General features: G+C 49.0%; 2 protein-coding genes across 45 annotated transcripts in view; both read right to left on the reverse strand.

Annotated features, from left to right (window-relative positions):
- Positions 1–10,479: 10,479 nt before the first annotated feature.
- Positions 10,480–27,973, reverse strand: part of LOC120833537 (LIM domain only protein 7) — a 38,287-nt gene continuing 20,793 nt past the window's right edge. For 7 of the 44 annotated variants that reach the window (XM_078090783.1, XM_078090751.1, XM_078090752.1 and 4 more), the window contains 22 exons: positions 24,641–24,670; positions 23,768–23,882; positions 22,978–23,114; positions 21,920–22,592; positions 21,463–21,708; positions 21,219–21,333; positions 20,051–20,212; positions 19,029–19,213; positions 18,849–18,912; positions 18,582–18,638; positions 18,320–18,370; positions 17,552–17,577; positions 17,218–17,325; positions 16,272–16,358; positions 15,503–15,912; positions 13,796–13,851; positions 13,440–13,598; positions 12,922–13,096; positions 12,406–12,702; positions 11,815–11,923; positions 11,274–11,376; positions 10,480–11,179 (listed from right to left, as the gene is read on the reverse strand). In XM_078090783.1, coding sequence (XP_077946909.1) covers positions 11,157–11,179; positions 11,274–11,376; positions 11,815–11,923; positions 12,406–12,702; positions 12,922–13,096; positions 13,440–13,598; positions 13,796–13,851; positions 15,503–15,912; positions 16,272–16,358; positions 17,218–17,325; positions 17,552–17,577; positions 18,320–18,370; positions 18,582–18,638; positions 18,849–18,912; positions 19,029–19,213; positions 20,051–20,212; positions 21,219–21,333; positions 21,463–21,708; positions 21,920–22,592; positions 22,978–23,114; positions 23,768–23,882; positions 24,641–24,670 — 3,388 coding nt within the window. In that variant the 3' untranslated portion in view covers positions 10,480–11,156. The remainder of the gene's footprint in view (positions 11,180–11,273; positions 11,377–11,814; positions 11,924–12,405; positions 12,703–12,921; positions 13,097–13,439; positions 13,599–13,795; positions 13,852–15,502; positions 15,913–16,271; positions 16,359–17,217; positions 17,326–17,551; positions 17,578–18,319; positions 18,371–18,581; positions 18,639–18,848; positions 18,913–19,028; positions 19,214–20,050; positions 20,213–21,218; positions 21,334–21,462; positions 21,709–21,919; positions 22,593–22,977; positions 23,115–23,767; positions 23,883–24,640; positions 24,671–27,973) is intronic. The other 37 variants (XM_078090753.1, XM_078090743.1, XM_078090785.1 and 34 more) reach the window with 32 other exon arrangements.
- LOC120833539 (LIM domain only protein 7) lies at positions 25,550–27,210 on the reverse strand. Its single transcript, XM_040200708.2, has one exon. The coding sequence runs from the start codon at positions 26,792–26,794 to the stop codon at positions 26,030–26,032; it is 765 nt and encodes a 254-aa protein (XP_040056642.2). The 5' UTR covers positions 26,795–27,210; the 3' UTR covers positions 25,550–26,029.

The following is a 27,973-nucleotide window of genomic DNA, read 5'->3' on the forward strand; positions in this document are numbered from 1 at the left end:
TCACACGGGGGCTGATGACCAATGTGCAACAGGTGGTCTGATGAGTCGCACTCCTGCATTCCCTGATTACCAGGAGACACACATCGGACTGAGGCACGGGACATTTAAACGCCTTTCACGCCCGGCTTTTGGCCTCTGCTCAGAAAATGGCACACACGAGACAAAAATAACTCCCTGACGCCTAAGTTGGAACTACTTTGTGTGACACCAGATAGAAAATCTGATCCCTTAGCCACTCAGACGATGAAAAGGGTAGAACGTAAAACGGCCTTGCTTAGAAATTCCCTCCAAAACCCCCAAAACCTGCGCGGAAGGCGACAAAATTGCTTGTGGTGTGCACACAATGTGCACACAATGTGCACACAATGTGCACACAATGTGCACACAATGGCCCCATCTCACCAAAAAGAAAAAGCCCCTGATGCTTGGTGGTTATTTTGCTCTGACTTATCTGAGCAAATGATACGAATCACTCGATTCGGTGTCTCGTTTTCTATGTTAGCTGCTAGCATCAATGAAAAAAGCTTGTGCGAATTCTCAGGACTAATTTGCATGACATATTTTATAACTTGTTGGAAACGCGTTTGAAGCATTTTCAAACGCATGGAGTGGAGATTGTAACCAAATCTCTGATGCTTTGAACGTTGAGAAGGGTTCATATATTCGTTGGAGTACACAATAATCCTGTTGGACGTTGGTTCTGGCTCGGATCCAACCAAATGCTCCGCTCGAGCAGAAAAGGTTTTATAATTCGAATTATTTACACACTATTACACACCGGCAAACTTTGCAACGTTGAACAGTGGTGGCAAAATCCAGTTACAGAATCTTTAAAAAAAAAGAATAAATATTCAAACCTCTTGTGTGGTACTTGTGGTTCTGTGGTAGTACAGCCGGCGTATTCAGGTCTTCCTTCAGTCACAATGACCAATGCAGACTCACAGACTTCTGTGGTTGTCAAACATCCTGCCAGTTAAACTGTAGTTTAGCGGGAATTGTGTGAAAAAAACAGACAATAGATGAAAAATAAATGTTTTCCCAAAATAACACGTGTAAAAGATCAATTATTTAATTTATCAACCGTTTTGATGGAAAGTGAAGTATTAAAGACTTATTTTTCCTTTGACAAAAGGGCCTCTGAGACAAAGCTTGCGGCACCATGTTCTTTTTTTCTTCACTAGTTTGGCTTTGACGTATACGTTCCACACAGGAGCACGTGGAGCTTTAAGTGTTGGACGTCACCCTCCACTCTGATCAAAAGCAGGTCCACATTACTGCTGCAAACACACGGGGGCTGAGAAGCATCACCTGCTCCATTCAATTACACTTGTACATTTTATTCTTCTTGATAGACAGAAGGCGGTGAGGTAAGTGCAGCGTGGGGGAGAGGAGGCAGATGTGTGCAACAGGAACCACAGGGGGTCCGCTGTTATTCTGTGGCCAGCTGATCAGCAGCAGCAGCATGGAGGCAATTAGAGCTTGATTTGAACAATTTGCATTCAAATCATATTCCTTCTGGGATTCATTCAGTCAAAAGTGTACGCGGCACACCTATTTTTTATTTCATGGTGAATTACTTTGGGAATTGACATCTGTACGTTCCTAAATAAATAAACGTAAATCCATAAGTGAACCATGTTCTTAAGATTCAGTACTGAAGTGATACTCTGTTAGCATCCATAACATACTTCTTGTTCAGCTCCCAAAATCGATCGGATCGAAGCTCCGGACGTTGGAAAAGTTTTCCCACAGGACTTATGGGAAATATTACCTCCATGTTGAGTTTTTATAAATGTTAACTGTTCATGTTTTTATAGTATTGTGACTATGATTCAGATTTGTAGTCTTTCGTATGGATTTTCTTTTGTAACTCATCTCATGAAACTGAGCTTATCTTGTATCATGGGATGGAAAATCACTTTTATATATTATTATTTGAATGCATCGCAAAGGATATCGTTTGGCTCGTTGCAGGGAGTGTTTCAAACAGACAACGTGTTGATCCTTCTTACATTCAGCCATGAAACATTGATTAAATAGGGCAGTGATAAGCCACAGATATGACTTTGAAATGCAGAGGTGATTCATCATCCCGCTGCAGCGTCACGATTATCAGCAATGTGCCATGTGCTCTACAATGAAACCTTCTCATCGGATTTAAATCAAAAGTATAATAAGCGCTGGCTGGTACTTGGCAGCTGTGCTCCCTCTTCTGCGAGGCTTCTGGAGAACAACAACAATTATGTAATAATAGATTACGCAATGCCAAAGCAAATTAGACTATATCATCACAGCTTTAAGCACAGTTCAAGTGATTTACATATCCTGTTTGGACCAATCCAGGTGTTGTTGGACTTGCCTGTTTTTAAAGAAGAAAGCATTCCCCTGTTAGAGCTATTAAGTCTCCCCCCCCCCCCCCCCCCCCCCCCAAAGCCACTTACAGGACAGAGGTAAGCAACCAGCTTCACCCAGAGATGATCTTCTGCTCATCCTGCTCACTTAGCCAGCTAATCCCCCCCCCCGCCCGGGCGGCCATCGACGCCATGCAAGACATTCTGCGGTGCGGACGAGGCCAGCTGTGGGAGAATACGAGTGCTATTGATCACCGATGGGAGTGGAGAGGGGGTTTGCTGGAGAGACAGCGGGTGGTGTTTCGGAGGAAATACAGCAGCAGCTTCAGCATGGCCTATTGTTGAGAATATCAAACGGAGAGAAATCTCAATCTGCCACCATGGTAGAGGTCAACAGCTGCCACGCCTCAGTCAGGAAGCCCAGCTGGCTGAGAGAGATTACCAAAGGGCGCAGAGATTAATGCGCTCCAAAAGATGTCAGATGAAACAACGTGCAAACACAACAATGCACACGTGCATTTTATCATCCACCTGTAATGTTTCCTCTGCTACTTAATTAAGAAAAAAGGCTTCTTACTTGGCCTTTACTGGAAACTGAACTAAAATGTCAGGCATGTGGAAAATGGTCTGTACTTGTAAAGCGCTTTTCTAGTCTTCTGAGAACTCAAAGTGCTTTAACACTACATGATATCATTCACCCACTGATGACAGGAGAACCACACACAGTGACACCTGCCATCAATCACTACCATCCACACACTGTAGTCGCAGCTACAGGAGCAATGTTGGGTTAAGTGTCTTGCCCAAGGACACATGGACATGCGGGTTAGCCAGGACTGGGATCGAACCAACAACCCTCTGATTGGAGGGCAACCGTGCTCCCCACTCACCCACAGTCGCCTTACAGTTTTCCGGAATCAGGAATCAGGAATCAGGAAACATTTATTACCAAAATATGCCAAACATACAAGGAATTTGTCTTGGCGGTTAGTGCGCGACAGTAGACAGACAAGACAACAGTGCACAAGTAATAAAATAAAGTGGAATGAAATGCTAATGCAATGGGTTAGTAGAATAAGGCTATGGGTTAGTATAAAACAAGGGAATAAAGTTAAAAATTTTAAATATTAAAAAAGTTAAAAAGAAAAATATTAAGCATAAAGTGCACTAACGAACAAGTAACAGACAAGTGACAAAGTGACGAGTGACGACAAAGTGATGAATTTCCACAACTATCAGTGTCTTAAAGGAATAGTTTGTATTTTGGGGAAACATAATTACTTGCAGAGAGTTTAATGGTTGGTTTCATGATTCCAATCTGATGTTCTACACTGAGATGAGAGCGCTGTTAATGTTCTATATGAATGAACCAACAGGTAAGATAAAAATCTCTTTGCATAAAACAAAACGGTGACTCTTGCGTAAGAGAACATGGCGATGATTATGAGAAGAAACCCAAACATTCATCAGATTGTTGTGTTGTCTACAGAGACAAACATCTGTATCTGTAGGCAAGCGCCTTTCAGACAGGAAGTGGTTTGTGCTGCACAACGCTGCAAAAAGCTAAGATAAGCTATTGGTAATGAAGGGCTCCAGAGAACAGCACTGCTGTTGTTGCCTTCCGACTGAAAGGCCCTTAAAAGCAGCAACCTTTAGATCTTGCGGCGGGATTCTAATCTGGTGCGTTTGTCGGGTTCCTCTAGTCTCATGGCCAGAAGTCCTTGGAAGTAGAAACTCAGAGATGCTCAGTTTAATGTCCTCAAGTGGCTCGTAATTACAAGGAAATGGGGCTGTTTGTAAATCTTTAAAAAAGCCGGCTTAGTGGCGTTGCGCAATTTCAAAAAGGGATCATTCTCCAAAATAATTTGGGTGGGTGGATGTGGGGGGGGGGGGGGGGGGGGAGAATCAAAGAGGCTTCTGAGAGTAGAACATTGAATCAGTGCAATCTATGCAACAACCTAGTGGAGATGAGTTGTGTCGCCCCAGAGATGCACATAGTGCCCGATATGATCAATCCAGCCACAATACTGTCCTGTGCCATGGATCTTTGTAACAATGGCACAACCCAGTAGATCAATCAATCATCAAATATACTTATAAGGTAAAAAAATAAAATAAATTGTCATTTATACAAATACAAGCAGGTGGAGGGACACAATTAAGTACTATGCTATGCTAACTATGCTATCCAAACCTTTAAGGAAAGATCAGCTGGTCAATTCACCCAATAGTGTAACGAAAGCTTCCAACACAGGACTAAATAAACATCAAATACGTAAAATGTTGCTGAAACTAATCTTATATCAACCTCCCCTCAAATTCTGATTGGTATAAGTGGGCAGGAGCTTTTTAGCACAGCGCACAACTCTGCTGCCTCGCTACATTCAGTTCATGCTGTTAACCAAGCGCGTGGAAGGAGTGAAATCTGCTGCACAGCAGCAGAACCCCTAAAACCCGACAGTGACGTTTCCATCGTTTTTTCCTCCACTGACACAGCACAGGCACTTGTGCGTAACACATGATGATCCGCTCACATCTTCCCCTCCTCAGGACATGAAGGATCAGCTCAGGAGAGCATGAAATTGAGTTGAAAGAGGAATCGGCGTTAGGGATGTTTTTTATGATAAACCAAAGCAAACACGCAGCCATTAGCAAGTTAACAAGCCGCACACTCCAACGCGCGTTCTCTGAGTCGCTCCTAGGAACACACACAGGGTTCGACGATGAACAGAGGTACGTTAATGGGGGGGTCTGGGGTTCTGAGTACATCAATCTGTCCCCCGACGGTGGAATTCGTGGTTGAGTCTATCAACAGAGAGGTTTGTACGTTGATCAACGTGTAAACACGCTCTGTGCACAGAAGCAAAGGTAGAGTACCTTTTATTTAGCTTTGTCGTATTTGGTTCAATGGAAAGTTTTTCCATTCTTGTTTGAAACAAACAGGAAACAGGGAGTTTATATGGTGAGCATCCATCCAATACTGAACGCTGATTTAGAAGCTGGGGCTCTGAATCAAACCCCCGAGGGCCGCCCTGTTCCAGCCCTCCCCCCCCCAGCCCTGTGGACCTGCAGTCAAGTATGAAGAAGTCGGCAGCTGGCGTATCAACGTACTCCCGGGACTTCAGGGCACAAGCCTCAGAAAGTTCTAACTCCACCGCGGCCTCCGAATCCAAACGAATTTACCGAAAGTTTGAGTGTGAAGAACCAGGGGGAAGTTGTTTCCGTTGTTTACGTCTACAGCTCGTACAGTCTCCCCTTCACAATGTCAATTCTTTCATCTATCAGGACTATTGCCTCCCCTAAGCTTTCATCGGTGGCCGCGCTCACTCTTTGTGCACGCGGGGACAAAAGCATCTGCCGGGTTGCGCTCCTGAAAAATGGTTATTATCAATATATTGACAATAGCTCAGCTCCTCTGTTGTAGTGCGAACAAAACAAGAAGCTTACAGTGCAGGAAATGATGGGTTCTGGAAAAGCTATTCACAATACTGTAATTAAAGCTCTGCAAGGGAGATAATCATGCTGAATGGACCACAGACAAAAGACTGGACTTCAGCTCCACGTTCTAGTGGTGCCGTTCAGAAACAAAATTGCCCACTTGCTGCCAAGTCTCATTTTGACTGCCTCTTTTTTGGGAGTCTATTCACTCCACGATGAGTCATGCCGACAGCCCAGGTCATTGTCCACACATTACACCTACACTTAGACACTTTCACCATTGACATTTAGTGTTTTTACAGCAATTATTCAAGTCAAGATTCAGAGTCCCTGATGCACCAAAACTGTGAAACAACAAAAACTAACAGTCAATCCTGATGACCTCTTTCCTCAGGAGGGCGTCAGACATCTTCAGAGAGCACACGATGACACACAGTGTGACCGCAGTGCTTGATGTTCCATGTTTTGCACGCTTGTGTCGGGGGGAGACAAGTCTGTTCCCGTTGTCGGGAGGCAGGGACACCATCAGGCACAGAAAGCCAGGCTTTGGGTAAGTGACATCTGCAGCTCGGACAGGAATAGGCCTCAAACTCATGCGTCATGAGTTTGGTCTTGGCGCGTCACGAAAGAGACGTCTCATATGAAGCTCCCAAAACTCTTACTCCACCGTGGAACCAGTTGATCCTGCGGAGAGAACCGCGCCGCTCTGGTTTGGGAGAAACACAATCTGATCTCTTTCCAGCTCAGGCGGTAAATCCCAAACACAAAAAAGAAAGCCCTCCACTGTGCTTCATGTCATCTGTTGTTCTGCATTATCTCGTGTAGCTGTAGGATAATCCTAAAAACGGGTCTTGAGCCGCTGAAAAAAATACATCAGACGCACAAGCGAGACTTTTGTTTTTTCGGTGGATTGGGAACCCACCTCCATTTAATATATTTTCATTGAGGCAAATACAAAACAGAGAGGTTTGTGTGGCAGTGAGCATGTTGAACTTCCGTAAGAGCCACAAAGCTTTCACAGGAACTGGAACTGCACATTCAGATTCAAGATAAAACTCAATATCTGATCAATTGAAAGACTTTCTTCAAATTGAGAGAATTTAATTCACCTCAGCTCCGGTCTCTTTGAAGGTTTGCTGTAACTTTGCTGTAACAAGAACACAGGGTGTTTGTTATAAGCAAGCTTTACACGTGTGCTGGCTGATCAGACCTCTGCTGGGGTCCGTGTAGGTGTGTGAACACATGATCGACCGTTGTCGTGGTTGTTGCTCCGTGGCATTTACAAGTTCAAACAGGAGGTAGAACCGTATCAAGTTCCCCTGCTGAGGATCTGTGTCGAGGACATGGAAATAAAGGGGCAGCGTTGTTGTCGTGTGCGAGGGAGCCCGTCTGTTATATCCAGTCCACCCTGAACCCTTTTGCAAAAGGAATCTGCAACAGTAAAACAACATTCATGTAAGAATTGATTGGGTGATTGCGAGGATGCCGAGGCGGCCGGGATGTTTGCGGCTAGCAGAATACAAACAGAACTTCCATCACAGCCCATCCGTCTCTGCAGCGCGCATCAAATGTCAAACTCTCCCGACATGAAATGAAGGACGGATTAGTGTGTGTGTGTGTGTCGTTGCCTCTTTTAAGTTCCCCTCTGATAGAATTCCAATTAACTTCAGTAACGCGTGAGGACAGAGAGATGAGGTATGACCTCCCCATTACAAAGTGACAGACAGGCATTGAAGTTCCCGCCTGTGGACTCGTACACTTGTTGAGTCAGCAGTGGGCCTGCTGCACGCCCACTTTGCCCAGTGTGACGGAGTTGGACTGCAAGTGACAAGCGTGCACAGACACGGCATGCACTCCACGTCGGTCCTCCAGCCTGGATAACGTTGGGACAGATGCTGCAGAGGTGCGGCTTTAATAAATGAATGGAGTGTATGAGATCCGGCACGTGGATAAAATTGATAGCATTCGGTCTCAGCGAATAACCGCTGTGCTCCGTTTATCTGCCTGCCTGTTCTAAACACAGCACCAGATAAAGAGCGGAGAATGCTTAGCCGAGAATCAGTATTCCAGCTCATGCCCAAGGCATACTGAAGCAGGGTGAATTAATATGAGGACAGAAAATGTGGTCCCATGTCACCCCGGGTATAATGCGGTCTCAAGCATATCAGGGCGCCCCAGCTGTGACCAGGCATTCTTATCATATCTGAGCCGTGGAACACTTTCCACACACCTCTGACTGGAAGAGAAACTCCATCACCATCTCGTTTCCGCTGTTACTTTCTCTTTACTCAGACACGAAGCACAGGAATGAAAATAAATCAGAGTGCTGCTTAAGGTCACGAGAGATTTCTGATTGAACATAGCTCCTTAGTTCCTTTTTTCTCTGCATGTGGAGGAATTATTCTCCTGGTCATCGGACTGTCCCTGCAGGACACAGGAAGGAGGAAAATGTCCTTCCCTGTCAAAACAGCATCCTTTGTGAAGAGGAATGGTGGACAGCATTATTCCTCAGCGATGGGATCTATCTTATTTAAATTAGAAAATAACATACCCCCTAAAGTTGAATCCTTTCAACTCCTCTCTCCAGCGAGTCAAGGATTAGAGTGAGCATTCATAATGAGGACCAATAGGGATCTGGGCTCATCATTTCCTCATTGAACAAAAGGTCACAGATCAATATCTTTGTACATGTTAAAAAAAGAAAGGTTTCCTATCTGCAGATGAGAGGATTATCTGTTGATAATGAACAATCGATAGCCACCTGCTCCAGCTGTAAAGGTAACCGGTAAGCGACCTACTGTTAACTGTTCTAATTAACATACTGACTGCAGGCAGCACAAATGAAACAGATGCCCCTGATAATCACAGTGCATCCGCTGAAATACAAAGCAGCGCATTCATCAACAGGACCTGAGCGAATGGAAAACCTTTTAGGTTGGATTGCCTACAAGACATTTAAAATGAATGCCTGAATCGGGATTTGTACAACATGTTGCTGAGCAAAAATCACGTCTTAGTAGCGCTTCTCACTAAAATGTATCCAAGGAGTTTCACATTTAATAGAATGCACTGTACCATATTCAGCATCAACACCTAAATGATCATTTCCATTATTTGCATATATGTGTGAAATTAAATCATTTAAAGACTTGAGAGATCAGCATTTACGTGGATGCATCACAAATACGGTCGCGTTTCTAAATCCTCCTCCCGTTAAAGGTCCTCCTCTGTCAATCAAACACTGTCTTCCTGTGAATGGAAACAGTCAGACTCCATTTGATGTGATCCCTTTGGATCCTTTCCTACAGGTATGCATGGTGCCTGTAAGCCATGGCAACACACTAATTATAGCACTGCTTCAAGCAAAAACGTCTTTTGGGTCAAAACTGAGTGGAAACATGCCGTATATATCTATAAATATCTACTGGAAAATCAAGCAAATACAAGTTGTGCCAGTGTGACAGCAGAGCTGCTCAGGGACAAAACTCAGTGTCATTTACAAACTAAACCAGAAAGTCATTTAGAACTGCGGTTGATTCCATAAGGAATTTTAATTACAAGCTACCTTTGTATAAATAGCAGCAATTAACATCCAATTGCAGCAGAAGCATCGTTTCCATCTTAAAAGCCTTGTATCGCAGCGCCCCCTTTCGGTGGAACCTCAGCTCGAAGCCTCCGGTGTGGAAATAGAGCCCGTTCACTGGACTCACTCTTGTGTGTTGATTGAGAGGTGAAGAATCAATCAAAAGAGCTGCACCGGGAATCTACAGCAAAACGTGTGAACTTCCAGCAGCAGGCAATCAAAGAAAATAAGGAGCTGTTCGTGTTAGGAATAGATGAACTAAGCGCGTTTCTCCTTCCTGCATCACTTCACAGGTCCTATTCTTCTTCCCTGGACCCGCCACGCGAACGCCTTCCACGAAGGGTTTTGGAGGAAAACGCATCCTGAATGGTTTTATATTTCTCACCCATTTGATATTCAGGCCCTGACTCTTTTCTAGGCATTAGGATCAAAATATCTCTCACCAAAGAGAGAAGCCAAGAAACATCTTGGCTTGACAGGCCCTGGAGGCAGACACCTCAATTTTTTTGATTCCTTCTTTTTAAGGGATGGGCCTTAAAAAGAAGGAATCAAAAAATTTGAGGTGTCTGCCTCCAGGGCCTGTCTGTCTCCTGAAGACTAGAGACAGTTTATAATCGGCCCAACTTATTTCCCCACAGCATATCGCTTCAAGTGAGCTTATCCGTTGGGAAAGGAGGACAGTTTTGTACCTTCCTGCTGAAATGCATTTAGGGAAGCAGTGAACTGAACAATCAAGAGCGTCCCTGCTGGTATGAATATTCTATGCGCTTATGCAGATATATCACGACACAGCCCAAAAAATAGCACATCAAAGTGTAATTGAATATAATGCATGTGCACCGAATGAAATATGCATGACAAACTGGCGTCAGAGAGCACAGAGCAGGCAGGTCCTCTGAAGCAACAATACGACTCATTGAAATGCCATTTATTGACTGTGGCACCGAGGTGAGCCGGAGAGTGAGAGGGACGGGCGGAGAGACGAGTTTAATGGTTTCCAATCAGAGGTACGGAAAAGCTTGCATGCAAATGCATCGTTCACTGAGATATAGTTACAAGCAATTATGCAATTTCACTTCCGGGGGGGTCAACAAAAATCACACGAGATGAGAGTTTAGTCATTTTATTTACAAATGTTACTGTTTGCCTCAATGCCATTTAGTGCGATATATTGTTCACACGGAACCCTGTGTGTACAATTCCTCCATCCATCAGTGAAAACACCAGACAAGTGCTATCCAAGCAGACACCTTTAGATATGCTGAAAGGCTCCTAATAATCTTAATTGCTAATCCCACCAATGAAAAGGCACATAGACGCGATGAGAATACATTGTTATTACCACAAGACTCGACGGAAAAGAAGAAGCAGGAGCAAAATATCTCTTCAGATCTTTAAAATTGGTCACCTCGGACGTCATTACAAAGATCTGCTTCGATAATCGTATCAACAATTTCACCATTTGACTAATTTTTGTGGCTAAAAGAGTTAAAAACCTGCGGATGCATGCAGAACCCTTACATTTTGTACAACGTTAATACTTATTCAGATATAAACATGTTAAAGCAGATAACGTCTTTGCAAGCTAACCCTCTCAATCGCACACGGAAAATAAAAAATAAAACGCAATATCATTTTCATCAGCTAGATTCCTGCAGCCATAAATGGAAAGTGTGTGTGAACGCGGTGAGCCCGGCGACCCGCCGTGGCTTCGGTGCACGCGGAGCGCTCAGGGGTTGTTGTCACAGGTAGTCTCCTCGTCTATCTGCTGGAGTACAGTCACGTCACATAGTGGTTGGCTGGCCAGCTGGGGGGGGGGGAGAAACAAAGCGCAGTGTTAGCGAGCAGAACCCTCCCCCACCCCCACGGCGCCATGCCCGTCACGCCGGCCGCTCGCTCACCTTTGAATTGCATGTAGCAGGTGTTACAGTAGAGCTGCTTGTTTCGTATTCTGACCTCGGCGCCGGCTGCCGACCCTCCGAGGTCACACTTGCAGTCGATGCACTGGGGGGAGTTTATGAAAGGGAAGAGTTAGACAGCTACTCAACGCTGGAGAGGATGGCGTCCGCGTCCCGCAGCTCAGGACCCTCGATTGTATGAAACGGAGAGACTGATGGAGGAAAAAGGACCAATGACAGCCAAAGATTGGCAGGACTGATCGCTGCTCAGATGCAGGAGGCCAAGCTCGAGTGAAGACCCGAGTTCCAGGGAAGGATCGACAATTAAGCATCGCTAAAAAAGAGAGAACGATAACGGACAAAGCGAGTGAGGGGTTGATTAGTCAGAAAAACACTACTTGGCTCAAGCTGTGAAAGAGATCAGGACCTGGACGTCCACCAGGTCAGACGTGAAAGATAAGAGGAGTTTGGAGGAGTCAGGCACGAGGGGTGTAGGCGGCGTGCCCCCCGGCGGGGGAGTAAGGGGCCGACGCCCAGCGCTCACCTTAAAGCAGCCCAAATGATAACAGAGCCCGAGGGACTCGATGATCATGGCCGCTCCCTTTCCCAGCGGGGTGTCACAGAACGTACAGATTTTCCTGCCACTCACTGACCTGGATCACAGAACGCACAGCTGGGGTTGTAAGAGCCGAGCACGCACACAGACACACACGCCACAGGCTCACACTGGTATACAGCTGTTAAACTGTTCAATGAATGTAATTGTTTAGTCATCTAAGTAAACAATGATTACATTTGGCACAACTTGGCATAATATTTGGGGGTGTTGCTTCAACACGTGGACAAAGATGCACAGAAACACATCAGCATTGCACATGTGGAATCAAACAGCGCATCTGTGAAATAGATAAAAAATACAGGTAATAAAATGGGCCGAACAGAAGAGTCTAGTTTAACTTGTCAGCTGTGGAAAAATAGGGTGACCATCAATGAGCCCAGAAGAGTGAAATCAGACGTCCGGTTGCCCGCCGCCCCCACCTTGGTCCATCAACCCCACCCGGACACCCAACCAGTACACCAGTCAGAGGTTAGTCGCTGGGAGTGTTAAGCGGAAGCAGCGCTGTGATCCCAGTACCTGTTGTGTTGCTGGTGGGGGCCTGCCTCCGGCTCTGGGGAGGGGGACGCTGACTGCCGGGACCATGGGGCAGTGGGGGTTCCCGCCCCGGCGCGCAGGGAGCCCATGGAGGAGGCGGACGTCAGGGTGGAGGAGCCGGGCCGCTGGGCCCCCGACGCCCCCCAGCCGTAAAGGGAAGTGCTGCCGGAGAGCGCCGAGTTAGGCCGAGCGTGGCTTTGGCCGTGAGAGTTGCTTCTGGGCGTCCAGGACGAGCGCCACGAGTTGTAGGAGGCGTCCAAGTTGTCGAGGGACTCACCTCTGCAAAAGCCACAGCGGCGCCGCGCCCACGTTAGCCCATTTAAAAAGTCTGGCTCCTAACTGAGTCTGTGTGTTTTAGAATATTTGCTCCGATCCAATTTGCCTCAATAAAGTCAGAGCAGCCAGACTTCTAAATGTTAACTTATAGGATATTAGTACGGGTTAAAAGCCAGCCACCATCATCACATAACGCAGAGGAGATGCTCTCAGAGAGGTTACCTGCGCATGGGCGGCACGTTGGACTCGTTGGTGGTGGGGGCGCACTGGCGGATCCAGCTTTTGTCCCTCAGCAGCGGGGTCTTCTTCTTCATCTCGTTCAGGATCTGCTGGCGCTCCAGCTCCGCCTGCGAGGCCGACAGCTGACCCTTCCTCTCTCCCAGCCCGCTGCCCGCCACTGCACGCAGAGAGGAGGACATTACAGAGGAGGACATTAGAGGGGAGGACATTAGAGGGGAGGACATTAGAGGGGAGGACATTGGGTTGCTTTAGGTGGCTTTCGGGAGGTCAAACATGGATCACGAGGAAGGGACGAATGAGGCTGTGATGAATCTGGTTGGATTAGATCATTGTCATTTAAGAGAGATCGTTCTGCAATTCAGTAGTTCATTGTTCTTCTGCCGCGTGCAGCTTCTTCCCCGTGGTGGACTGATTGATGCACCGTTTGATTGGTCAGCTGTTAATCAAAGAGCTGTATGTTTTGGGTTCATGCTGATCATGGGTGGAGGGGCCGAGCCCACCTCTCTCCGGCTCTCTGTATCTCATGGCGTTGAGGATGTTCCTCCTCTCCACCTCCAGCTCGGACGCCGCCCGCTGACTCCGGGCCTCTTTGTGGCCGGCGCTCCTCGCCTGCTCCTCCAGCAGCTGGTGAACCATGCCCCCCGGCCTCACAGACGCGCCTACAGCAGGCCACGCCAGCGTGCAACGGCACAGTGAATGCGTAGCGTTGTTTGTGAAACACCCAGTATGAAGAGAAGCAGCGCAGATGTTGAACGCTCCTGGTCTCACGTGGCGGTTGCATTCACAATCCATCACTTGTTGTCATTCAGATTAAACTAGAATGATGGAGAATACCTTCATTTAAAAGAAAACTGACCTTTTTTCTGAGGGTTTTCCTCTGCATCAAGCTGGGGGGAGGATTTAGATTTTGTCCTGTCAAATAAAAGAAAATGTCAGGTGCAGCGGGCAAAAGAGGAGGAGGCTCCCGGCTGAGCTGAAGACATAAGCCACTGGCCGCAGGCCTCCCACTTTCATAAAGACAATGATCTAGTCTGAATAGGAAACCATGCACCGAGCCACACATGCATTATAATGTGTCAGCTTTGGTCCTTACTGAGAAACAGAAGAGAAAAAGAATTATACGTGATGTCAAATGATGTACATGCTGAATATGTTCTCAGGTAAATGACACATTGTTCTTGTTAGTCATGAACTGGTGTCGGTGTTTGGCAGGTTTAATATGCTTGTGAGACACCGTTTGGCAGCTTTGGAGCAAAGAACAGAGTGAGTTGCCTCACTGGCATATATAAAGCACTCAGATAAAGGTGACGTTAAAGATACACCTGTTCAAACTCCTCCCGTGAAAACACATATATAATTAACACTGCTCTATACTACACCGTGAATTATTATTTGTTCATGCAGCTCCCTTCATTCTTGGTGAAGGACTATTTATTCTTTGTTAGTCTTCTTGAAACCTTCTTGGGGAATTGAAATAAAGTGTTATCTATTAAACCTGTTCAACTCAGCATCCGAACATGCTGTCCTGTAATATCGGTTATAGTCACTGACGGTCTGTGAGGGACACTGTCTGTCTGTGAGGGACACCGACTGTCTGTGAGGGACACGGACTGTCTGTGAGGGACACCGACTGTCTGTGAGGGACACCCACTGTCTGTGAGGGACACCGACTGTCTGTGAGGGACACCGACTGTCTGTGAGAGACACCGTCTGTCTGTGAGGGACACCGACGGTCTGTGAGGGACACCGACTGTCTGTGAGGGACACCGACTGTCTGTGAGAGACACCGTCTGTCTGTGAGAGACACCGACTGTCTGTGAGGGACACCGACTGTCTGTGAGGGACACCGACTGTCTGTGAGGGACACTGTCTGTCTGTGAGGGACACTGTCTGTCTGTGAGAGACACCGACTGTCTGTGAGGGACACTGACGGTCTGTGAGGGACACTGACTGTCTGTGAGGGACACTGACTGTCTGTGAGGGACACTGTCTGTCTGTGAGGGACACTGTCTGTCTGTGAGGGACACTGTCTGTCTGTGAGGGACACCGACTGTCTGTGAGGCACACTGACGGTCTGTGAGGGACACTGTCTGTCTGTGAGGGACACTGTCTGTCTGTGAGGGACACCGACTGTCTGTGAGGCACACCGACTGTCTGTGAGGGACACTGTCTGTCTGTGAGGGACACCGACTGTCTGTGAGGCACACTGACGGTCTGTGAGGGACACTGTCTGTCTGTGAGGGACACTGTCTGTCTGTGAGGGACACCGACTGTCTGTGAGGCACACCGACTGTCTGTGAGGCACACTGTCTGTCTGTGAGGGACACTGTCTGTCTGTGAGAGACACCGACTGTCTGTGAGGGACACTGACTGTCTGTGATTCACACTGACGGTCTGTGAGGGACACCGACTTTGGGAGAGGTGGGGCGAGGAGTACAGCACGAAGCATGTGCAGGCGTGTTAGTTGAACCGTGTTAGACCATGAAGCGTGTTGTGTTACAGTGTTGGAGAAATGATGAAGATGTGTGCGAGGAAGAGGAGGAGGAGCACTGGCTGTACTGACCACTGCTGCTGCTGCTGCTGCTCCACCACGGCTCTCTCACGCTCCCTGCGCTGCTGCTCCAAAGCTTCATGCCGTCTCCTCTCCTCCTCCCTCCTCTTCTGCCACCTCAGCTCCTCCTCCTCCGCCTCCCTCCTCTTCCTCTCCTCCTCCTCCCTGTCCTTCCTCTCCCTCTCCTCCTGCAGCCGCCGCAGCTGGAGCTCCTCCTCATCCCTCTTCCTCCTCTCCTCCGCCTGCCTTTGGCGCTCCTGCTCCTCCTTCCGCTTTCTCTCCTGCTCCTCCTTCCGCTTTCTCTCCTGCTCCTCCTTCCGCTTTCTCTCCTGCTCCTCCCACGTAGGAGTGGTGGGCTGGCCGACGGGAGAGAGGGGGGACGTTGGGCCGACGCCACGCCCGCTCACCTCCAAGCTCTCTGGCTGCGGGAGAGAAGGGAGGTCAGGAGAAGAGGAAGCTCACGGTGGCGTCCGTCTGACCTCTGTCGACCTCCAGGAGGAACTCGGGGGTTTAGAAATCGGGGAATCAATGGGGAGTTTTTGTTGCAAAACTAGGAGCCGCAGAGACTTAACATAAGCTCACATGACGCGTGTGTCGTGTGAATATCCACATGACAAGACGCCGTCTTTGCTTTCGCTTTCTCATTTATGAGGAAAGAACAGAAAAAACCTGCTGAACAATCAATGTCGCTGTCATCAACAAACACAGAAGAAAATACCGTAGAAGCATCGACAAGTCGGCACACTTCAAGTATTAAGCTCAAGTGAAATCCTTCGGTCACCTGTTGTTGGTCCAGACTCCTGGCAACCTCCTCCTGATCCTTCAGCCACTCCTCCTGTAACTTCTCCTGGTCGCGCTTATATTTCTCCTGGGATGAAGAAAGGAGGGAGAGAAATTGTATGCATGCACTCGCTCACATGTTTCCTACAGGGAACAACGCGGCTCTGCTTGGACATCTTTGATCTCCATCCACAAATAGACCTTTCAAAGAAGCCTTTCCACAGGATTCCACTGCCTTTACTCAAAGGAGATGCCCCGCTGTCAGCTGTCTTGAGCCCATTGGGGGCCGTCTGCTTTGATTGTGAGGACTTCCGCGCTCTGAACCTCGTCCCGTTGTAAGATTACAATGTTTTAGATCGAATGGATTGTGAGGCTGGTATTTGTATTAACGGACTAAACGCTTTGCTAGACACACCCAGCTGAGACTGATTTAGTCTAATACGCCCGTCCTGCAGGAAGTCCTGCGCCCTGAAGCTCATCTCTGTAGAAGCAGATTTACTGATTCAACTTCATTGTCATTCTGGCGGCTGAAGGTTTCAGTGCTGGTGAATTGTAATGTGTTTCACTGAGAGGTGCTGACCCAATGTCAGAATATTGGATGTGTTCAGTTCAAATTAGAATTTGGGCCTCGTTTCAAAATGTGAAAAATAACCCAAGGGAATTTGTCCACAAAAAATGAAAATACACACTGCTAATTGCATTTCTTTTCTTATCTACTTCCTTGAGTGTTTACTTCATTGCGTTGGGCTGAGTACCATACAGCTCTCTGGTGGACTCTCAACTAAATCTAAGCTTTATGAGCTTGTACCTGATAAACTGGCAAATGAGTGCATATTTGCACATGTCTATCCAGCAAGAAGGTCAAAGTTCAAAGGCCATTGCTATGACGTAGTATGCATTAGTGTAAATGCACAACGTTGCTTTTACTCCACTGTGCCTTTATGTACCTGTAGAAGGCGCTCCTGCTCCTTCTGCCATTTCTCTTGTCTTTTGCGCTCCTCTTCTGGGTCGAAAGTCCAGCGGCCGGAGGTTGACGTGATCGCAGGGACGGGAATCTGCAGACAGAGAACAATCACGTCGGCCGTCAGCTCGGATAACTTACTCCCTGACTTTGTGTTGTTGGGTCATTCAGCCAGTTTTCTTCAATAGACTCAACAAATGAGAGCTGCCTAAGATCACACTTAAGACATCTGGCCACTTGAAAATGTCAGATTCTCAGAACGGTTCCATACATTGAAATAACTGTTGTTTCCTGTTACATGCACTGGTATGACTACTCACATCTGGCATTGCAGACTCGGATCCTCCTTGGAAAGAAAAGAAAAGGCATCCAGTCAGTACTTTGCGGTAGCATGCACACAGGGGAGAAGTAACCTTCAGGCAATAGACTGTAGCAACACAAAGCTGACAGGCTTATTCACTTTTTCAACTGCATTTTGAAGTCAAATTCCAAGCTGTCGTTGAAAGGGACAAACAGTACTTGTTTTTTCATCAAGCGCCTCGAGCAACGACGGTTACATTTTTAGGACTTATTGATTCCCTCAATTCATCATCAGCTTGACATTTCAATTGGATGTCAGGCCCCAAAAGGTTTCTGAATAGGAAAATCAATAAACTTCAAACAAGATCAAACAAAGTGGAAGGAAAGACACACACACTTGTGAGCAGCATGCGTACTGAGGGATGCAGACACGTACGTGTCCGCCGGGCTGACGTACAGCAAAATGCATGCAGGCCAAAGCAGCCACGGGAAAGTGGAACCATGTGTTAAACCTGCAGCGTTCAAACAAACACCACAAACACGGCACGACGGCAAATGTTTGTGCACGCTGGGTACGCTGACACGCCGACCCGCCCCTGGAGCTGATGGTACTGCTTTTGTACTCTTTTATATATTCCTTTTCTTTGTGGTCTTCCACAATTTTAATAACCTTTGCCTTTTGATCAGACAACAATTTGACACCAAAATAGCACCAGACTCCGTGGGCTTGAAAAGCAGGTCAGAGTCCCAGGTTGTAACCAAGCAAAGGTGAGGAGGTCACTGCACACCCTGTTCACCACAGAGGTAGACCAGCGCACTGACATGGGACCCCGAGACACCTGAAGGAGGGGAGGGGCCACAGAACAAAACCAGAATCAATCAATAATGGGTTACTTATCAATGAGGCATGAGGGCCTGAAACATGCAACAAACCGTGGCAAGCTGAGAGACGAGAGCGCAGAAAACCGGGCCACCCAATCACAGAGAAGTCACGGTTATCGTTATTAATTGTGTCATCATAAGAAACCGCACCGCATTTGTTTTCTTTACCTTTTTCAAAAAACTCTGACCTCCGTTTTAAGTTTTTCAAAGATAAGGGTTCTGAGTCTACATGAGAGATGGGAAACAGGGCACATTAAGGGCACAGCAGAGGATTCAATACATGAATTACGATTATTGGTTTTGGATAATGTCACAGTGCAAGTCCACTTGTTACAAAGACAAGTAAAGTCAACACTGGTGCATTTGTGTATTCAGCACAGAGGTAGCGGCCAGGATCAATTCCATAACCTTCTGATTGTGTGTCGTGCTCTTCACCTTTGCTCCTCATGGTCACCGCCTGCTCACGCAAACCTCCATTTACGCCGTTTGAAGCTACGTCCTGCAGGGGGGGGGGGGAGAGGGTGAAAGGGGTATGGTGGGGGGGCACCGCTCATTAAACCGGCCACAATACAGAAATGCAACTTGATGAAAACCTGTGGGAGTCGGGTCACTTACGGGGGCTGGCTGGGCGGGGGCCTCTGTGGGAGGCAGCTTCTCCACGGAGGCGCGTGAGGTGAAATCCAGGCTGGCGATGGGGGGGTTGGGCTCGGGGGAACCTAGAAGCATCGGATGATCCATACGGGTCAGATTGATGGTCTTATGGCTTTTAAATGGCATGGGAGGTTGGTCTCTGTCCCAGTCTGCATGCAGCCAGTGCAATGGCAAAAACAAAAGGATGGGATAGCATGTGTGTTGTGCACAAAACTCCACGTCTTCTGTGCCTTTACATTTGTGCCCACTAGCAGTTATTGCCGTTTGTGAAACCCAACATTTGACACAGAACTGTTTATTTACACGAAGGACGTTATGAAGCAGGTAACAAGGGTGCTGTTAAGGTGTTATTACAGAGAGCAGCAGGGTGTGACAGAGAAACCTTCCCCAGCCATGCAGCCTATCAAAGCTTTCACAAACAGGCACTCTTCACCAAATTCTGGCTTTCAGTTTGAGTGAGCTACTCGGGGCGTTTATCATTATTCTTTGGGACAAGGACACTGACGTAGTTGGAACAAGTAAGCTTGTTCCACCCTCACACTCAGGGGCCCCTGAGATGGGTCAGGGCCACACAAGGAAAACACTGCATGGTTACAGAGAGGACGAAGAGCAGATGAGACGGAAAAGGCAGAAGAAGAAGAAGCAACCAGAAGTGATAAAAAGGGAAAACCGGAGAAAAAAGGCACACTAAGGCCAACGTAATGCAACAACCCTCCCTGGTCAGGTGATGAAACAATCAAACAATGCAGGTTATTCTCTGCTCAGCTGTCAGCATATCATTCATGGATGGTTTCACAATAGTTTACGGATCAATTTAAAGTGTCAAAACGGTTTAGCAACGCAAGCGGCGTAAGCAGCGGTGTCAGTCCAGGAATGCAACCCGTAATGTGGTTAAATTCAATCTCCACACACACACGCGCGCGCACACACACACACACACACACACGCGCGCCCAGCGCACGTACACATGCACACACACGACTCACTGTTCCTGCCGTAATGGCGTATATCCATAATCAGACTGCCCTCCTGCAGGGCCTCCTCCATGCAGGACTTCCAGTCCATGTAGCTCATTTGTGCCACCTGGTGCCCGTTCACCGTCAGCACCTCGTCCCCGACCTGAAGCTGGCACATTTCTGCCGGGCTTCCTGCACGAGACAAAGGAGCGTTCACGGGACGGAGCACACGTTATACCGACGAAGGGACATGGTCACTCAGAGGAGCGATCGTTAGGCTGTTTTAGTCATTTCACTGAAATGGAACTCAAAGGAAATCAGCAAGTTTTACTTGATCATTTTAAATAAAAAATGTTCAATGTTAAAAAGGCAAATGTACGTCAATATTAAGAAACGCTGCTGGAAGATACTCAAAGCCCGAGCTAGTTCTCAAAATGTACTTTAAATTGTCTTTCACCGCCCAGTGAAGCAAGACAAATAATATGTTTAAATTTCTGTCTAAACCCTGTTAATGTCCTGTTAAGATCATGAGATGGTTAATAACAGTTTTGCTGAATTACTGCACGGCTGCATCTGCAGAACCTCAGATAAGGTCATTGTACCTTATACTCCCTATGCATGCTTTATTTTTTGTTATGTTTGGTGTTTTCAACCTTCTGAATAAGTATATTTTAAAGCATAAAATAAAAGCATAAAAAAGCAAAGAACTAGAAGATCTATAAATATAAATATCTGGCTGGCTAACATTTACACAAATGGTGATTCATGTGCGTTGCCCCTAAAAATACAGAACAGACGATGAAATTAAACGATGCATAGCGACAAGTACATGCAGGTCATAACTGGTACGGCAAAGCCAGACTATTGATGCAGGCTGTTACACGTATTAGAGGAACGACACTGAATCCAATGACAAAACGAGCGAAGGTGGGAAAAGCTGAGTAGAAAGAGGCTCAGACGCAGCAGATCTGACCCAGATGGATGCTGCCCCACATACTGCAGGTCTGGCAAGGCCGCTGCGATGGCCTTGAAAACCTGCTGACGAGCATCCAGCAGTGTCTGGCTCTATCATACAGTATATCACCACCTGCTCTTTAAACCTCTGAGAATGCCGCGAGGCTCCACGCCGCACATTATACAGGAAGGGGATCAACGCTGACAAAAACCCGCTTGTTTTCCGGTGCATCTCTGCGGTTACCTGGCTGGATGGACGAGACGCGAGCTCCCGTCGAGTCCCAGGCCGCCTGGAAGCCAAAGTCTCTGCTGCTGTTGGGCTTCTGGTTCAGGCTGATCCGCTTCTCGCGGAAGTCCTCCTAGAAAGCCAAACACAGCAGCACAGGTGAGTGGAGGAGAAGTCAGGTGTGTTAATCATTTATTCGCACAAAGCTGCTAAAAACACATTAACTTAAATAAAATGTCGCCGCACAATCACAACAGAGTACCTGGCTGCTCTCTTTGGCTGGAGAAGGACCGTCCGGGGCTTCGGCCGGCACGGGGGAGACGCTCTGAGTGGAGGGGACGCTCTCCGTCTTGTCCTCGTCCTCCACCTCCTCTTCCTCTCCCTCGGTGCTGTGGGCCGAGCTGGACTGAGACTGATCCTCCGAGGTCATGTACTGGTGATAGCGGCTCGGCACCGATGTCTTCTTGGAAGCCGCGTCGCCGTTGACGCGCTTTTGCGGGTCATCCACCTGTAACGGGGGGAATCCACACTTTACCTCCCTGAGAATAACATAATGCAAAAGGATCTTGAACAACACAGACGCATAAAATACGGATTATAAAAGAATACATGGGGGGCAACCTGGGAATGTGCTGTACTCTTTAATTGAGAGTGAAAATGACATTGTACCTGAACCAACAAGAAAAAAGATTTGTCACACAGAATGATCGAGTACTCACTGTAAAGGCCCGGGGAATAGAGCTGAGGCGTGACGACTGGGTCCCGAAGGGCCGCGGCGCGACAACCGAGGTCAGACGAGCGCTATCTGCTCTCTGGTAGCTCCTGGGGAGGGAGGCGGGAACCCGAGACACCCCGGGAGGCTTGGCGTCCATTGAGCTGGGCTGTGCTGGTTGCTGGTACAGGGGAGCAGAGGAGGGGGCCACCGCCTCCGTCTGTGGGCCCGACAGCGGGAGCCTCGGCTCGGGCGACCTTTTCAGGGCGCTTGAAGACGAGACGGCGGCCACCGCCGCCGCCGCCTCGACCGGGCCGCTGCGCTCTGAGACTGGGCGATGAGAACTCGCCGGTGCCGCCGGAGGCCGGGACCTGCGGGGGAGGCCGGGGCTGCTGGGGGCGATGGGGGCGGTGGCGGTAGTGGCGGCGCTGCCGGCAGGACTGTCCAGAGCCTCGACTGCGGCGGGAGGGGGAGCGGCCCTGCCAGCAGCTGGGGGTTGGTCCTCTCTCAGAGGAGGCTCGGGGGACTCGGAAGAATAGTAGGGAGTGTCAATGGTGTAGCTCCTGGCGGGGAGGGTCCGGGGACGAGGGGAAGCCACCGGCGTGTCAAATACGTCCTCGTCGTCCAGGTAAGACAGAGATCCAATGCGACCGCCAACGCTGTTGTTTCTTTTATTTTCCCTGAGGACAGAGGAGCAGAACGGGGGTGGAATGAGGGAGGGGGGGGGGGTGGAGAGTAATGGGTGAAATTAAAGACGAGGGTGGAAGAGGATGCAATTTAGACAGACGAATGGGGGGTGAGTGTCAGGGAGGAAAATAAAAGGGTTGAAAAGCAGGGGGTTGTTGGCCGTGATTCCATTACACTTTGAGACTGATGGCGAGAATACAGACAAACAAGCCTCAGACAGCTGCATCAGATACCTTCTCTCCTATTACCTTAGCAAAGCATCCCCCTCTGAGGGTTAAAAGAAGGCGTAGAAGAGGAATTAATTCAGCGTGTGTTGCTTATAGTGGTCAATCTATCAGTACCTCTGCGCAGTTGATCGAGACGTGTGTTTTTCCTTACCTCTCTTCTTGCATCTCCTTGAAGGTCTTGGACCTTCTGCTGCCGGTCGTGCTCTCCTCTATCTTCTCCCTCTCCTCTTTCTTCTTCACTATATCAGAGTTGACACTCCTGCGCCGGTTCTTCCACTTGCTCAGGTCCTGTACAGGAAAAAGGAAGCCCATCTAACCTCATACACCATTTTTGCAACAGTTACACGGAGAGGTTGTACAGCTGGGAAGCATCCAGAATGGGCTTGATGTGTGGTGTTCTATTTGTGGGCCTTCGGCTCCTCCCAGCTCACCTCTCCTGTGTATTGGGGACTGTGTGACCTAAATGCTGCTTTTAGACTCCATTATACTGCGAATGACACCAATCACACTGCTGGCTGACAGCACGTCACACAAACATTACGTATTATACACCTTGAAATGGCGCTTTTAACATTAAAGATCGGAGCGGCCGCTGTACTTTGTAAAAGGGTTTTTCCAGGAATAACCCCCACCTTAAAGTCAACTTACCACGGAGTCATGTAGTTGTTTTCATTCCAGCGTCTCTGTCCCACATCATCTCTCAACAATACGCGTCCATAAAACCAGTCTTACATGAAGTGTATCGTTAGTATATACAGGAAGTTGTGTATCCTGCCACAAACAGGGATTTGGAAACCAGGACAGTCTATAGCCACAGGGCAGCGCTGCGCCCTCACACTTCTGTGTGGGGAGCCGTAGCTTTTTGCTGGTCGCCCCGATTGGGAAAAGAAGAATGGAGGCACCTGGAGCGCCAGTGCTCAGCAGACGTATTAGTTACTCACATCCTGCCACTTATCCTCAGTTTCCTTTATCTGCTCGCGGTACTTCTGCAGCTCCTCGTGGCGGGCCTGCCGGGCGATGCTGGACTCCACCTGGATGTCGCTCGTGGATTTACTCCTGTGGAGAGGAAGAGTGAAGAGGGTTTTTCAAAAAATCTGCAACTGAAGTGACAGCTGGATGGGATGTTTAGTTTGCATATCCATCAGGAAGCAAGTTATTGCATGCATTAAAATCGTATCAAATAAATAGTTAAAACAACCACCATATTCTTAATAGTCCAAATTATTTCCAATTGATACTTTGCGCTCATATGTTTGGATGTTGGCGCTGGAAATAAGTCGGATTAGAGCTTTAACCTGTCACCGGGTGTTAGTCTGACACACAGCACACGGGTCAACCACCACGCCTGTGGGTTAGTCACACGTATCACGGCGCTCCCCCGTCAAGCAAAGAGAACTCCCGCCCGGCCTCCGGGTCCTCACCTGTTCCCCCGTTGACACGTTTGTGTGTCTCCCCCTCTGTCAGGGCGGACAGCCCGTCGCTCAGTGATCGGCCTCACTGGGACGCGCTAGGGTTTAGTTGGATGACACCGGCGTGTCGGTACTGTGTGCGTCTGTTCACTTTGTTGCTCTGTCAATGGAGCTTTGTGGAGCAGCAGCACACACACCCCCTCACCCCCCCCCCCCCCCCCCCCCACACACACACACACACGCGGCCCTGAACTTGGACCCGTGCCAAACAATGCACTGTGTTGTATGTCAGCATTTAGCAGGCCGGTGGGTGAGAGCAGCACCACAAAAGCAGGGGAGGGGGGGTTGGGGTGTTGGCGAGCGAATGCAAACGTGCCACATTCCTGGGAGCCCGCATCAACTCACCCGTCGAAACTCTCTTGCACTTGCTGCTGTCTAGGGAACCGGAGAGAGCCAAACACAAACAAAGTCACATTTCTGCGGAGGGAGCATGTGGCAGCGAGCGCGTGAGAGCGGCCCGTCGCTCTCACGCGAGATCATCCCCCTGCCAGCCGGCGGGGGGGGGGGCCACGAGTGTACGTGAACCAAGGTAAAATATGACTCGGCTGGATCTCCCTTCACCCACTGAGAAGCTTAGTTTAAAATGGACAGTTGACCCCAAATCAAAGACACACAATTATTCCCACCTGTGCTTAAAAGCCTGAGCTATATATTTTTACTCTTACCTACATTACAAACATCAGAGATACAAATATCTAGTCGTACCAGCACTACCGCCCGCCTCAGCTCTGGGGTGAACGGTCCCTTTAAAGGTGTTTATATCTTACAGCACAGGATTAACATTTGCACGGGCAGTTGTGCAGACATGCACGTCTCCGTAAAGGAGATGTCTCTGGTAGCATAGCTTTAACGTCCAGATGGCCTTGACCCGGGTTAAATGGTTTCTTGATGCGTGCCTGTGTGTGTGTGTGTGGGTGGGTGTGTGTCTGTTGATGTGCAAACCCTGCAGTGCAGCTTTGCGTTCAGGTTACCATGGAGTCCGCGAGTCGTATCTTCTTTCGGAGCCTCGGGGGAATTTCTACAGGCCTTTCGAGTCGCCGCAACAGACGCGACTGTGTTCTCAAGACGCCCGAGCTCGGCGCAGTGTGCGTCGCGTTCGTATATTACTCAGGCTTGAACTTTTCCACACTCTCGTGCTGCTGGAGCTTTGCATGTCAGTGTGAGGGTCCCTCCCCTGAGGAGAACCGCACTGGACTCTGGACCGGTCCGTGTTGCTGTAGGTGTCAGGTGAGTTCAACAAACGGCCACATTCCATCACGAGATCACGAGGTCTTTATTTTATTTATTAAGCTCTTATATATGTTTTTTTCCATTCACAGGCAAACCCGGTCGGATAGAAAAACAACACCAAAGACTAAATGCAGAACTCGGCTCTGTTGAAACAGTTGCTTTGTTCAAAGTCACTCTTCAAAAACACAGTAGCGGCAGGTTTCCATGCACAGTCTCACAGTCAAATGAACCATACCCCCGTTGAGCTGGAAAACCAGTTTGCCTGCAGTTTCTTGTAAACGGGGAAAACACCTTATGGTAACAATAAACAACAAACAATGAATAAACAAGACAGAGCTGTTGCCGTGCCTCTGTTGCAGTTTGTGCGACTGACCGTGCAAAGGCACCTATTTGTTTTCACGAAGAAGAGCTCCAAGAGACGGCCCTCACAAGTTTGATTGACGCGCAAGTCTGACGACTATCTGCTCTGACACACGGACAGTCGACTAACGCGCCGATCTGCCTTCACAACTTCAGAGCAGCCAGCCTCTCCACCATGAGCCTCTTCTTGTATCTCAGCCGGCCGGCTTCCCGGATCTCCTGCCATCTCCGCAGGTCGCCTTCGCTGCAGGACGACGGCACCGAGGGCGTCGCCTGGTTGGCCGGCGCGTCCCTCTTTGAGCTCTGGCTCCGATCGGGACAGAGCTTCCGGACCAGCATGTCGTCTGTCTTGGGGCGCGCCTCCTCCCCGGCCCGATCCTGCCCATGCGCAGCGTCCTCCCGAGTCAGGGGGCACGGCGGGCACAGCAGTCTGGCCTTGAGATCGGGGGGCAGAGCCCACGGCTCGGGGACGGCCATGGGGGCGTAGCGGTCCGGTGCTCCCGAGAGAGGCCGCTGCTGCAGAGCCCGCTGGCTTTTCTCCTTGCGATAGACCACGTCGTCCTGCTCGATGTCGGGGTACTGGTCCTCGTCGCGCCGCTGGGTGACGATGTTGAGCTGCGGCTCGGACGAGTACGCCCGGCGGCTGGCGGAAAGCCGGGTCTTCATCATGGCCATGTCCGCGTTGGACTGGAAGGCCAGCGTCCGCCTGGCGAACATGTCGTCGTTCTCCAGGTCGGGGGAAACGCTCTCATAGTCAAAGGGGTCCGGGGGCTCCCGGGGGTCTTGGCGCCCCAAGAGGGGCCAACGCTCACATTTGACCAGTCTGGGACCCGAGGCGGGGTCCACTGGGGCGAACGCCAGAGGGGGGGGCTCTAACAAAGGGTGCTGTGGGAGAGTGTGTGCTTGCATGTGAGGACTGCAGGGGTGGGCAGAAGAAGAGAGAAGGACAGAGAGCTGATGAGTGCATGCATGTGAACTGCATCGGGAGCAGGAAAAGGAGGAAGAGAAACATCACGCTGCCATATGGTGATATTTGATCAAATCAGGATCACTCTGGTAATAAATAAAACGGCGACGTAGCGGCTATCCCTCGAATAGATGGTAATAAAAATATCAGAAGTCTGAGTTACAGCCTATTCTCTGCAAAGGTCAGTGCAAGAAAGCTGCTCTATGAAGCGAGTTAGGGGAACCTCCCCAGTACGTATTATTATTAGTATATTAGAAAGCAGCTCCTCAGCCCCAGCAGGGGCCGATCATATTCCTCCTTTGCAAGGTGGACGCTCTAGAACACCCCGTCATTGTCACAATCATGCAGCTGTATGGACCTTTTCCCCACAACAAGGGTGGCGTGAGCCGAGGCCCCGCGCGCGTGGGGGGGGGAGCGGGAGGGGCCGGAGGGAGGGCGGGCGGAGGAGAGCCACGGGCTGATGTCACAGTCGGAATCGTCCGACGAAGAGCCCGACTTCTTATAGCTACAGCCGAGGCGGGCCGGGTGCAGAGGACAGGAGCAGAGAGAGAGAGTAAAGGGGAGGGGGGGGGGAGGAGAAAGTAAAAGTAAGTTGGAGGAATCTGTACCGAAAATGCAGTGAACGACAGAAAGGTTAAAGTGACGTGGAAAGAAAAGATTGTGCAAGAATAAGACATTTGATCCATATTGGTACTTATAAGGTATAAATATAAGGAAGTCTGTATATATGAGAGAATTCCATGCTGGATTTCAACGCCCTCACACACCTGAAGCCTTGCATCTTCTTGTACCAGGGTTTCGTCTGCGAGCCCAGTTTGATCTTCTGAACGTGAACGTCTTCTTCGGGCGTCCAGAACTTGGGCAAGAACTTGTCATAGGACACTTTGGCCACGGGCCGCGGTTTGGCGCCCATCTTGCGGGAGTAGAGGTCATCGTGGACGGGGTCGGCGTAGCCCACCTCGTCGTCCTCGTCCTCGGAGTCGTCGCAAATCTCCCTGAACAGGCTGTCCGTGGACACGGGGCGGCGGTGGTCCACCCTTACGTAGCCCTGCCGGGGGGGCCGCGCACTGCCGCTGCTGCTCGAGAGAGACGGCCAATCACACGTGTCAAAGAGACCCTTT

This window comes from Gasterosteus aculeatus, chromosome 16, assembly GCF_964276395.1.
Source record: "Gasterosteus aculeatus chromosome 16, fGasAcu3.hap1.1, whole genome shotgun sequence".
Lineage (NCBI taxonomy): Eukaryota > Metazoa > Chordata > Actinopteri > Perciformes > Gasterosteidae > Gasterosteus > Gasterosteus aculeatus.